General features: G+C 38.7%; 1 protein-coding gene across 1 annotated transcript in view; it reads right to left on the minus strand.

Moving 5' to 3' along the window:
- The window catches only part of LOC149222444 (universal stress protein A-like protein), a 149,624-nt gene extending 135,770 nt beyond the window's left edge, over nucleotides 1–13,854 (minus strand). Inside the window, exon 1 of the mRNA XM_089385448.1 lies at nucleotides 13,402–13,854. Coding sequence (XP_089241574.1) covers nucleotides 13,402–13,621 — 220 coding nt within the window. The 5' untranslated portion in view covers nucleotides 13,622–13,854. The remainder of the gene's footprint in view (nucleotides 1–13,401) is intronic.
- Nucleotides 13,855–14,176: the final 322 nt, after the last annotated feature.

A 14,176-nucleotide genomic window follows, 5' to 3' on the forward strand; every position in this document is an offset into this window, starting at 1 on the left:
CCAACTCATATGCAACTTCTCCCACTTGCTTCTTCACTCGAAATGGCCCCTCATACTTCCTCGTCAAAGATCTCAAAATCCTTTTCGATGGCTGAAACTGATCTCCAGTAATCCTAAGAAAAACCATATCTCCCACACTGAAGTGTGCATCCCGCCTATCCTTATCTGCCCATTTCTTCATCCTCCTTGCAGCCTCATGCAAGCGCAACCGTGCCAACTCCAAGGTCTCCTCCCATGCTGTCATAAACCTCTTCGCATGAGGACTCCTCGAGAAACCTCTCGTCAATACGGTATGAGGAGCAACTGGCAACTGTCCATTCACCAACTCAAATGGACTATACCCTATTGCAGAACTCTTCTGCATGTTGTAGCTAAACTGAGCTACATCCAAGAGCTCAGGCCAATTCTTCTAATCAGCCATCACATAATGTCTCAAGTAGTCCTCCAGCAATGCGTTAATTCGCTCAGTCTACCCATCTGTCTGCGGATGGTAACTCAAACTCATCAACAAATATGTCCTGACTAACTTGAACAATGTGGTCCAAAATCTGCCTATAAAATGCGGATCTCGGTCCAACACAATGCTCAATGGCATTCCCCAATACTTCACTATGTTCTTGAAGAACAACTCTGCAGTCTTCTCGGCTCCACAAGGTATCTTCGTTGGAATGAAGACGGCATACTTGGAAAAACGATCAACCATGACCATAATCCCATTATACCCCTGCACCTGCAGTAACTGAGTAATGAAGTCCATCGAAACACTCATCCATGGTCTCTCCGGAATCGGTAAAGGCTGTAACAATCCTCCCTGCCTCTGGGTGTCCGATTTGTCCTGCTGACAAATAATACATGTGTGCACATACTCCTCTACATCCTCCCTCATCTTCTCCCAAAAGAACCCTCTCTCCAACAATGCCAAAGAACGATGTTGCCCTGGGTGGCCAACCCACGGAGAATCGTGGCACTCCTTCAAAAGGTGTCTCCTAAGTCCAAATGTCTTCAGAATATAAAGTCGGTTCCCAAATAATAAGAGTCCATCTCGGAGAAAAAACTTTCGTGTCTTCCCCTCCTTTATCTGCTTCATAATGTTCTGCGCCTGGGTATCAGTGTCAGTGCTCGCTTTGAGATTATTTTGCATCTCCTCAGTCATCTGTACCCGACTCCTACTTCATGATGCCAGGTCTTCTTCCTCAAGTGCGGTTAATTGTCCCTTCCTGTTGAGGGCATCTGCAACTGCATTGAGTCTACCCGGCCTGTACTCAATAGTCATGTCGAACTCTGCCAAGAAGTCTTGCCAACGAGCTTGCTTCGCTGATAGCTTCAGTTGTGATGCAAAATAACTCGTTGCAACGTTGTCAGTCTTGACAACAAAAGGCTTCCCAATCAAGTAATGCCTCCATACCTGTAAACAGTGGATGATTGCAGTCATCTCCTTCTCATGAACCAAATACCTTCGTTCCCTGTCTTGCAACTTCTGACTCTCATACGCCATTGGATGCCCATCCTGCATAAGAACTCCTCCTATCGCAAAATTCAAAGCATCTGTGTGTACCTCAAACGGTCTCTCGAAGTCAAGCAACTTCAGTATTGGTGCTGAAACCATCCTCTTCTTCAAGTCTTCAAATGCCATACAACATTTCTCCGTCCAATTCCATCGCTTATCCTTCTTCAAAAGGTCTGTCAATGACGAGGTCACTTTGGAGTACCCCTCTACAAACTTCCGCTGGTAGTTGGTCATCCCCAAAAACACCCTCATATCATGGACATTCTTCGGTTCGGCCCAATCCTCTATCGCCTTCACTTTGCTTGGCTCCATCTGTATGTGCCCTTGGCCCACAATGTGCCCAAGGAACGGAATCTCGGTCTGGGCAAACATACACTTCGACTTCTTCAAGTACAACTGACTCTTCTTCAGTGCCTCAAACACCAAAGCCAAGTGTTTCTTATGATCCTCCATGTTATCATTGTACACCACGATGTCATCCAAGTATACTACTACGAACGAATCCAAATATGGACGTAGTACATCATTCATCAAAGTGCAAAATGTGGCAGGAGCATTGCACAACCCAAATGGCATAACAAGGAATTCAAAACTTCCATACCTTGTCACAATCGCGGTCTTCCTCTCGTCTCCTTCCGCTATCCGCACCTGATAGTACCCATGCCTCAAGTCTAGCTTGGAAAACACTCGGGCTTTCGCAAGCTTATCGAAGCAATCTGCAGCTAATGGCAAAGGATACCTGTTCTTTATCATCTGCTTGTTAAGAGCACGATAATCACAGCACATCCGTAGCTCGTTTGTGTCTTTCTTCTGCTGGAACAATACTGGAGCACCATATGGGGACCTTGAAGACCTTATGAAACCTACATCAGTCAACTCTTTCAGCTATTGTTTCAATTCCTCCAACTTCGGTCCTAACAACCGATAAGGAGGTTTTATCGGAGGTTGCTTCCCTAGCTCTAGCTCAATGCTATGGTCCACCGCATGCCTTGGTGGAAGTTTCTTCGGTAGCTCATCGGGCATCAAATATGCATACTTGGCCAGCACATCAGAAATTTCAGTTGGAACAAGCGTCCCCACTCCATCATCGCTATCAACCTCCTTGATGATTGTCGCATGTCTCTACATCTGACACCCGCATAGCCTTTGTTTAGTCAATTTAGTGTTGTCTAAATTGCTATCATAAATTGTCAACCCGGGGCTCGTAAGCTGATGAAGTGAAGGTGTACAGTATATACTTAAGTAACCTCTTAGATCTTTTTGTCGTTTGGGGGTGTTGTGGTCAATTTAACTTCCTAAGATGGAGTGATGATTTTATAAACAAATGAGTGATTTGTGTGTGTATGGTGGTTTCTAAATGAGTGAGTGTGTGTAACCGGTGGTTTCTAACTACCTTCTAAACTTGCAAAGAAAGAGCTTGAAAGAAATAACTTGAAATGAAACTGAAAGCAAAGCATAAAAACCACTTTCTAATGGCACTAGTCACTACTCATGTTGCTGCAATAAAAAGGTAAGAAAAACCACTTTAAAGACCAATTATAATGCTCATCTCTTCCTAACACTCTGCTTCCAACATATAGTACTATGTGAAACACGATTAAGAAGTAGTTAGATATAAGTCTAAAAAGTAATCAAGCTCTAAGATGACAAATTATAACACCACTGTGCCTCTCTCCAACATTCTGCTTCCAACATACATTGTAATGTGTAACAAGTGAAGAAAGAGTTAGTGATATAAGTCAAAAACTACTCAAAGCAAGCTGTGATTTATTAGTATTCTGATCTCCTAAAGATGAACAACTTATGATAAGGAGACCATCAATATGTTAGCATACAACTTGAGAAACTAAACTAGAAATCAAGCTAGAAAAATAGAATAAAGGCAGCAACTATGAATATGACAACTGAAAATACCATTAGAGATAAAGCAAATACAACAAAGACACACAATCCCGGGTTAACACCTGCAGAAAACAATCCTGATCAGTTAAAGTAAATGCTGGAAATGAGATGACAGTGAAAGTAAATCAAAACTGTACATGTATTAAAGAAAAGGAAAATTGTTGAATTCAAAAGAAGGAAATGGCAAGAACATAAAGGTAAATTTACTGTACAAAGGTTGTTATGAATGGGAGCCCTCCATCCACAAAACCCAAGGAAAGATCAGCTACTTGAAGGAGTCAAAACAGCACAGTCTTCTATTAACTCATATGCAGAAATTACAGTAAAAAGCGCTGAAACAGCAGCTTCAAAACAGAGTTTCTGTATACACTAAAATTGTAGCAATTACATAAACAAAGCAACTAAAAACTAATCCTTAAGCATGCGCAGACGCTGGATTTTATAGGCGTATGAACAACTGCCTACTGCGTAAAACATGAAACTAGAAATTAACTGACAGTCATGCTAATTAAATGGTACAGCAACACGTAAACAGGTCCGTGTGTTATCTGGAGGGTACGGTCGTCATGGAGGTTGAATCCAAGGTTGGATCCTGTCTCCCATAACCTGCATAGCGTGGAGGAATCGCCATCTGGAGTGACGTGACCTATCAGCTCACGCAGCACCATTTGAGCTGGCTTTGTTGACCGAAGTTTGATCCACGTTGACCGGAGGTGTGCGTGGCGTTGCTGACCGAACCAATAGCATAGGAACCTTTAACACTTTCATTCCCACGTGCCCATGTGATTCGTTTTTCAAAATGACACGTGGAACATAGAGATCAATGAAAAGGCTGCGGAATGACTAGATAGCTGCGGAATTGCTGAATGGCTGCGGAATTGCCAGACAGCTGCGGAATCTCTGTGCATATGTCAAAAATCTAGACAAACAGTCAAACATTAGCAAAGTTAACCAATCATGCTTAAAGACGTCAAATGTAATGATCTGGATAGGTTTATGAGGAAAATAGGGCAAAAGAGAGGGATAAGTGAGGAAAAGCTGTAGGTAATGATAGATAATTAGGTGCAAGTTAGAGGCTCTACAGCCTTCTCCAAACTTAGTGCAGAAACATGCTGCACCTTGACTTCCTTCATTTGCTTATGAGTAGGCAAAGTCCAATTTTGCGAGCCTCCAATCAGCATAATCTCATTGCAGAACTGGACAATAATTGCCTTATTGCCCTTCAAGAAATCCTGCCCTAATATCATGTCAAAGTCGTTCATCTCCATCACCGTGAATTATGCGAAGATCCTAGTTGGGTATATATAGTAATTTGTCCCACATATTACGCCGACACAATAGTATGAATGGATGTGTCTATTAATGTAAGCCGACATGAGCTTTCCACACAATTTGGAGGCCGACTTTGAAGAGGATGGAAAGTGCTTGTCGTTGGAGGGCTAACTAGACATATTTATAGACTTATATACATTGACTCATGCTCAAGAAGAGCTTCTTCATACATGACATTGACTCTTTGACTCAATAATAAATCCTAAGGCTCTCAATGGGAGCCACTAACAAATAAACCTCTTGCTCATGAAACCCATGAAGCAAGGCATACAAAAATAATTTTATTTCTTTTGTTTCATTATTTACAAAGATCATGTCATTATGAAGACTGAACCTAGTTACATTTTACAACAAAAATATCATGCCATACAACCACAAATTTGTGGGGCCGAACAGGGTGAATTTATTGGGTTGTATAGTGATTTATCTAAGCCATGTAAGCTATTTTAGGCAGAGTCGTATAGGGAAAAGATTGAGTTTTCTGCTGTTGTAACTTTCTAGGAAAATTTCCTTGCTATAATCACCATTTTTAAAAGCTAAACAGAGCCCAAGTTTGTTGGTTTTTGAGGTTTCCAAGGTAAAATTGTTTCACTACTATTTATGTGTTTGCTTTCACTGTTGTTTTTGCTTCTGTTGTGCACATAAATTTAGGAACCCAATGTGTGTGATGTATAAAAAAATCAAATCTGAGTTTTAATTTATGTTCTAAGCATATTTTATTGGGCACTAAATCTAAATCTGTGCTAAAAAGAAACTAATAGAAATTAGATCTCCCCTCACATGAGATCAATAGTTGAGATTATATCTAAGTCACTTAAATAATTTTATTAATTATCCTTAGTACTTTGGTTTAATAGTCCACAATGATTAACTGACTTTAATTATTGTACTTTTCCTAAGTTAGACTTAGGAAGAAGTCATAAATCACCTACTCCACCAAGCAAGCACCTGAAGAGGCAATCAACCATCTTCTACATGCTCATGTAGAAGCCCTTCCAAAGCTACACGAACTTCAACCCTCCCTCCTAGAAAGAAACGAATTCTTCACCACCCCTAGCTTGTCCCTATAAAACACAAACTTCCCTTTCACTAGAGGCTTGGTGAGAATATCTACTATCTACACCTTTGTGAAAATGTACTACAATTTCACAGCTCCTCTCTGAATCTTGTCTCTAATGAAGTGATATCTAATCTTTATATGTTTGAACCTGAAACACAAGATTTTCAGAGAGCTTAATGCAACTCTGATTATCACAAAGCCCCGAGGGTTAACTCAATTGGTTAAGTCCCTGTCGTTAGAGCACCTTTGCTATTGAGAGGTCATGGGTTCAATTCTCTCGACACCCTCATGGTCAAGCTCCATGGTTTAGCCAGAAGGAAGTGATCCCTTCGTCGTGGATTTGTCGGGTACAAATGTTCTCTGGACGTAGCAGCCACTGATCTTTGGGGTCTGTGTACCACATAGAAAAAAATAAAAATAAAAACTCTAATTATCACAATGAAACACTATGGGCCCCAACTCAAGACCAAATAACCCTATGAGCATCTTGCGAAGCCATATGACCTCACAACTCAACTGGCTCACTGACATGTACTTAGCTCACTTCCTACTACACCATGAGATTATGGTTGATCCCAAGCTAAAATAACATCCACATGTGGATTTCCTGTCCACAACACTCCCTGCCCAATTAGAATATGTGTACCCTATCAACTATACTCCACTAACTGTAGCATATCTTAGTCCAAGGTCCACTGTAATTTGCAAGTATCTCAACACATGCTTCATTGACACCTAATGAACTTGTCTCGATTGTCTCGGCTCCACCATGAACTCGCTAAGTGTGTTCACAACAAAACAAATATTTTCCCTAGTTTTGACCAGATACATCAAGGACCCAATTAGTTGCCTATACAATGTGGGATTCACCAACTCACCCTCAAAAGAACTCAGCGTCTTCGGGTTGGTGTTCATCAGCGTCGACATCAGTCTACAATCCTCCATCCTAAATCTCCTCGGGATCGCAACTACATACTTGCCCATGTCGCCAAATATGCATCTATTAGGGCGATCATATCTATTGCTTCAGAGATGGAGTGGAGGATACATCAAATGAAACTAAAGACTGCCTTCCTCAATGTGAAATTCTTGGTAGCTTCATAGGGTATTCTACATGAGATTGGTGTCTTAGCATGTAAAAGATGGTTGATTGCCTCTTTAGGTGCTTGCTTGGTGGAGTAGGTATTTATGACTTCTTTCCTAAGTCTAACTTAGGAAAAGTACAATAATTAAAGTGAATTGATCATTGTGGACTATTAAGCCAAAGTACTAAGGATAAATAATAAAATTATTTAAGTGACTTAGATATGATCTAATTGTTGGTTTTATAAGTTCCATTGTGCAAAATTTGTTTATGGTTAGGCACATTAGTGTGTTTCAGTTCATTAGTTGTATAAAGTTAATAGGAAGTTGTTATCTGGTGCGTGTGTGTGTGCGCATTAAGTCTAGTGCCCAAAATTCTAACACAAAGATAGATTGCACTCGGTGCTATTTTGGTTATATGCATCCTTGCTTGCTATATATATGATCAACTTTGCATATTTGTGTATAATGGTTTGGATTCATATATGGATGCACGTGAATATTTATGTATTTTTTTTTCAAAATTTAAATATTTATGTATTTTTTGGTCAACGAGTTTTTTGGTCCAATTTTTCAAGTTCTGGTCTGCTTCACATTTTTGGGCTCTACTAGTTCAATGAACAACCCAATTCTAATAATATCAATTACAACTTGGCCAACAAATCTTCCATAATCATGTTCCTAAATAAACTTGCTCCTTTCTATTTTAATATTTTCAAGATCTTAGAATGTCGATGGTCCAGTATCATGATAAAGATAATATGCTTCATTAAAATTACATACTTTGGACATCTTCCCATACTCTTATAATACTTTGTTGTTAAAGCTTTTGATACCAAGACAAGTTTCCATCTCTTATCAAAATCTTGAAATTCCACACATTTGATACTTGTTAATCACTTCACAAACTTCCCATAAAGATTATAGATCAGAGAGGTGATTGGCACCTTTCATCATCCCACTAAACGTTGGAACTCTGGTGGTATCAACAAGTATTCTAAACTCTTGCATTGTTGGAATGTTAGGGCACCCTTTGTAGGAAGTCATCATATTGATGCCCATTGTTGAAGGAGTGCATTATGAATTATGGGTTTCTTCTTCATCGCCACCCTCTTCATCCTCTTCGAACAATGTAGAGTCTTCATAGTCAATAATCCAATCATATTCCTAGAGGATATTCTAAGAATTCCACTTGCCACCATTTACAGGTATTGGCCCCATCACTCAAGCTTCAATTGTTGGAGTGTCCCATTTCATGTCCATTGAAAGGGCTGCTCATTGTCTTCAAAGAGCAGCAGCTCATAACCATTTTGAGGAAGAGTTCATATCCTTCATTGAGCCCTTCATCTATGCGCTGCTCTCTTTTTCAACACTCTCTTTCTTCACTTCACCGCAAGTAGTCATATGTAGTGAAGGATCTAAGAAAAACTCGTTGACAATTGAGGGTTGTTCATAGTTACTCCCTTTGTAAGGCTTACAATCTTTTGATCCCACTGGTAGGAAGTACAAAATAGAGTCAAACTTCCAGTAGCATCCCAACCACTCAACCCCTAACTAGTGCAATTGCTCTAAACTCTGAGTCAAAGCCTTTTTGACCAGTTTGAATTCTGCACTAAACCACCAAAAGTACTCAACCAATCCACTAGCATTAATGAAGGATTGAGTTCCAGAACCAAAAAACGCCCCCAAAATGTTGGGCACTTAGAGGCATCGCCAGGGTTTAGATCAGATTTAGCAAAAATCAGACATTTTTAGAAAAATAAGACAGATTTAGCAAGAAACCAAAATATAATACAAAACATGCACACTCACACAAAGCCAAAATTCAAAATCATATCTGAAAAGACAGTACACAAGGAAGTAATGATAACCCAAATCGGAACTTCTATTGATGTTATATAAGCGTTGTATTTTCATAAAATATTACAAGGCCAATTATGATTGGATCTTATGAGCTGACCTCTAAATGAGCTTTAACTTGGTTTAAAAACCTAATGGATCTGATTACATGCCAACAATCATTTGAATCCACATAATATTTACCATTTGCGCTCAAATTAGGAGCAGGAGATCACTTTCAGGCTTCAATCCATTGATTCAGACATTCTCTTTATCTGCATAAGCTATGATGGGGATGTTGATTTAAATGCCTCTTAGTATTTCTGCAGTGGTGTTTAAACAGGTATATTTCCAAAACAAATCCCTCTTTTCTCCTAATCCAACCCTGCCCCATGCCCACTCTTTTTGGCTTGAACCAATTTTTTCGCTCCATTGTTTTTCATTTTTTACTACTTTATGTGAAAAAAGACATGCAATTCTTCTAAGAGCTGAAATTACTGCCTCAGAACAAGAATACACAGATCACCTATACATAACTTACTAAAGAGCTGCATTCCACATTTTGAAAACCCAGGGTACATGGGAGAATGATTATATCCTGCAATCCCTAGACTTGTCACAAGAGAAACACTTATTACTATGTCCATTGATATTGACAAAGTGATCTTGGTTTATAAGCACCACCTGTGATGACAAAGGCATTGGTTGCATTCTTGCCAGATTATGATAGGATCAAAACTCACTAAAACATTCTTATAATAGCTATTTTGGAAATAAACTGTGTTGGATTTTAAAATGTCCAAATGTTTAGAGTAGACAGGTGGTCCACCCATCATCAAGAGCTCTAAATGAAGCTTTTGTGAGAGAGACAAGAGTGATTCGTTAGAATAAATAGATTTGAAGGGACAAGAGTGATTTATTAGAATAAATAGATTTGGAGGAAGTTAGCCATTGGATGATAGTAATTCAAGCTATAAAAAGAGGATTGAGTTAACAAAAAATAATAACCAATAATAATAACAATAGAAGGTGGTTAACTTGAGGACAAAGTAAATTTAAATTGATAAAGTTCCGAATACATCTGCAATAGATAAATAATAAATCACCTAAATAAATAAATGGATGAATTAGGTACGTTATGATAATTAAAGTATTTGAGTACTGCAAATTGGACCTGGTCAATGAGAATGAATTAGAGGAATATAGAAAGGGTGAAATCATGAAATATAACTTAATAAGATTATATTATTAAATCCATAAGTATTTACTTAAGAGATATTAATAAATGACATTAATAAGAGAAGGGATAAACCAATGTTGTTAAAATCGCGATTGGGATTTATTCGGCGCCGGGAAAAAAGCGGAAAAAATCGTAAAAATCGGGAAAAAAGCGGAAAAAATCGTTTGGCACAAAAATATTCATTTTTTTCATTTTTTTTTCAATTTTTTTAATATCTAAACCATCTACAACATAAAATAAATACATTGACACATAAATATGATAAAAAAACTAATATATAAGATGTTGAATATCATTTCTAGCGCTAAAATCACACATAACATTGAATCATGTCCTGAATAGTAAGTCCTGAGTCCCAACTCAGCCTCAAAATATCAACAAAAAATATGATAATGTATCTCATCATGTCATAATGTCATATACAATAAAATGAAAGTCTAAGACTCTAATCCTATTGATTTCCTCTGCCGCTCTTGCGAGAAAATGTCACTGCTTTCACTGATGTCCTCCGCGCGGACAGCCAAATGAATAAAAAAAAAATCGATTTTTGCATATAAAAGCCCGCTGCCCGCGCCAGTAGGGATTTTTTCACAAAAAATCCCGATTTTTTCGAAAAAATCGGGTATAAAAAAAATTGGCGATTTTTATGGATAAAAATCGCGATTTGATCGGGTTATGGATAAAATCGCGATTTTTTGAAAAAATCGCGATTTTATCGGGATTTTAACAACACTGGGATAAACGAGCAATGATGAAAAAAGAGAATTTTTTAAGATGGAAAAATATATGCAATTAAAAATGAATAAAACACATAGTAAATAAAGCGAATAAAGGGGAAAATTGCATTAATGGGGGAGGTTTGAAGAGAAAGGTAATAAGCAAGTCCAATTAGAGAAGATTCTAGAGGGTAAAAACAGATATGGAAGACCAAATCCATAAAGAAAAAAATATAAAGGAGTAAACTAGTAGAGGCCAAGAATTACAGGGAGGTGGGAGAGAGAAGGAAGGTTATTGACTAAGACAATGGTTATTTGTTTTCCAAGAATCACTAAGTTTGTGACTGTCTTAATGATTAATATTGCTGGGGTGTTTTTCAATTTTAAGAGCTTCCCTAATGATACATGATGAGTGATGAGTAGTAGAGAGTTTGCGATAAGATTTTAATTTGATTGAAGTAGATAAGGTGTTTGGTATTATGGGAATGCACAACAATAACAGATTTAGTGAGGTAATTATGAAAAGTATCAGTGATAGGTTCTTTGCCGGTTTGGATGGATCAGCCAATTTGGCTGATGTAGGATTGTCCACAAGAACAAGCAATCCGGTAAACACCTTGAGAAAGCAAAGGGTCAGATTTGTCTTTCATGCTTCTAAATAATTGCTTTAAGGTTTTATGAGTTTTGAACAGAGTTTTGATATTTTTCTGGGCTATAATCTTGGAAATATGACCAGCGGTTCCATGAAGGTAAGAATGTGAAATTTGATACCAGGGAGAAGAAGTGTGAAGGCGGATCTTGGTTCTTGGATGGAAGATGGAATGGCAAGCTCTATTATTTGGGAAACAGAATACCCATCGGCCTAGAGGGCAATAGTTCAGAAAATTAAATGGCCCTAAAGAGTTTTAAGAACCACAGATTTTTGAGCCAAATGGTGGTGGGGTTGGGCAGCGAGATATCTATTACCTTTTTCTAAATGGAATGGCAAGCTCTATTATTTGGGAAAGTTGAAACAGAATACCCATCGGCCTGGAAGGCAATAGAGAGGATGCATCTTTCGTTATCTAGGTATTGAGGGACAGAAAATTAAATGGCTCTAAAGAGTTTTAAGAACCACAGATTTTTGAGCCAAATTGTGGTGGGATTGGGCTTCGAGATATCTATTACCTTTTTCGAAGGGCTTTGCGGGAAAGGGAGTCATTGGGTTGTCAAATGACTAGAACATCCACAGGTGGAAGCGAATTATTATGTTCCAAGTTTCCACAGTGAATTAGATGCAGGGAGATAAGCTACTCAGATGGTCAAAGAATGACTTAAGGGTCGATCCGCCCTGTGGCCAAATGACAAAGGTATCATTAATGAATCGAAACCAACACTAACTACAATTATAGCTAACTATGGTAATCTTCAGGCTCAAATCACTCAACATGTTGGTTGCAAGGTATTATAATGCTCTATCTACAGGATACACAAATCAAGGTACATTTTTCTGGTCAAAGCTAAAGCCTATATTGATCAGCAGGCAGAGAGACCTGCAAAGCATTTCCAAAGGGCGATAAAACCCATCCAAAGAAGAAGAAAAAACGACATAAAAGCCTCCTTTGATGACTCTACTAGAACAATATTTACAATGTACATCACTGTAACAGACATCCACAAATAGCAGTAGCAAAAATAAACAAAACTCAAAAACTCCTGAGAGCAAATAACCACAATTATCAAAAATAAACATGTCCCAGCTGCCACAAAGCCTCGACTATATACCAAACAACAATCCTCGCATCAGGAGGGGGATCATCGTGATCGTTCGGGGTGGGGCCCCAACAAATCATATCAGGAGCATGCCCCAACAAGTCATATCAGGAGCATCTTCAGCCAGGGGTTCCAACTTCCAAGTTCCAATCATCACCAACCTCAGGAGGCTTATGATCCTCCAAGACAAGGGTCAGGCACGGCAGTAGTAGAGGGCATGATGTACCCTTGCTCCTGTCTCTCTCGAAGTTATCTACCAGCCTAGGATAAAGTCATCCAAATAAACTGAAGAACATGTAAACAAGTACTCCATACTAAACAATTATAATTAAGAAAAATAAACGAATGGAAGGGGTCTATTCTAATCGTTAGCAGGTGGTATGGACCATCCATTAATCGTGAGATCAATCCCTGGGATGTTTCAGACAACAGTACAATGCCTGGGATGTTTCAGACAACAGTACAATGCCTATAATATGGTAATCATTCAGGGAGAGGAAATAAGGTCTCACATAATTACAGTAGTATATAATAAATATGTTTTGGGATTAATTGCATCAATTTTATTTGTTCGACTTTTCAAACCAACCAATATAGTTCATCCACGGTAATATATTTTATAATAAACCTCTCTTCAACATTCAGTAATAATAATCTGCCAGTTCAAAAATATGAGAAAAGACAGATATGTGAATTATAATTCTTCCCACTAGCAAATACATTAAGCACACTATGATTATCTTCTACCCTACCAGGAATTTTTTCCAAGAATCTTGCGAAGAGTAGTTCAATTAAATTTTCCCCATCTTCAATCCTCCTCCGTACCAGAAAGGGAACAAATTCAAATAGGGCGTATCTAAAAATAGATCTGCCAGCAGTAAAATAGAACTAAAGCCGCAATCCCAAGCTAGTGGGTAGTCATAAAATAATTGAGAAAATCATACCCACTAAGCTTGATGAACATACATACCATCTTCATCTTTTACTTCTACATGGAGGAAGCAGAGTTTGAAGAGGTGCCTGCATGATTTCTTAACAAGTTTTTTCAGTGTCCACTCAAATGCATCAACGCTGCTCAGAGATGGATGGGGATATCCTTTTATGGATGATTGATTCACACATATCAGTACTTTCGTAGGGTTGTCCTCCGTCTCCGCCTCTACCTCCACCTGTATCTCAGCCATGCTCATGCTCGTCTTGACTTCTCCTCTTTCTTTGGCTTCAAGGAACCCGTCCAGCGCTCCTGATCCAAGGGGATTTTTAATGCCAGTATATCAATGCACGTCGGGTATTTTCTTGCCTTCAATAATTAACAATGCGATTCATCCACCAATAGGTATACCGCACGCTTACCAATTCGAGTTGGAACTTTCTAATTTTGAACCCGTTTCACATAACAATTTTATAACCATATAATTATTCTGACCGACTGTTCCAGATTTTTAAACTCGAGGAGGGCACGTAAGGCAAAGCATATGGGTGTGATTTCTTCATTTGTCGTCTGTGAAGATTGGTCCCCATTCATGTTCAACGCATAGAGTATTCGTGAATACTGCCTTAAATCAAAAACATTTCATCCACTTGCACTATGGTGGATCCCATCTGCCAAATGGTTCCATGACTCAGTAAAAATGTCCCCAACTATGTTGGGGACACGATCTTCTTGAAGTTTCGCTGGGTCCTCTGATGGGAAACACATGTCACGTCCAAATCTCCAGATTAAGTTTCAATTTAGTTACATCTGC

This window comes from Pinus tabuliformis, chromosome Q (genome assembly GCF_031772625.1).
Source record: "Pinus tabuliformis cultivar Carrire ecotype Pingquan chromosome Q, CPIR1, whole genome shotgun sequence".
Taxonomy (NCBI): Eukaryota; Viridiplantae; Streptophyta; class Pinopsida; order Pinales; family Pinaceae; genus Pinus; species Pinus tabuliformis.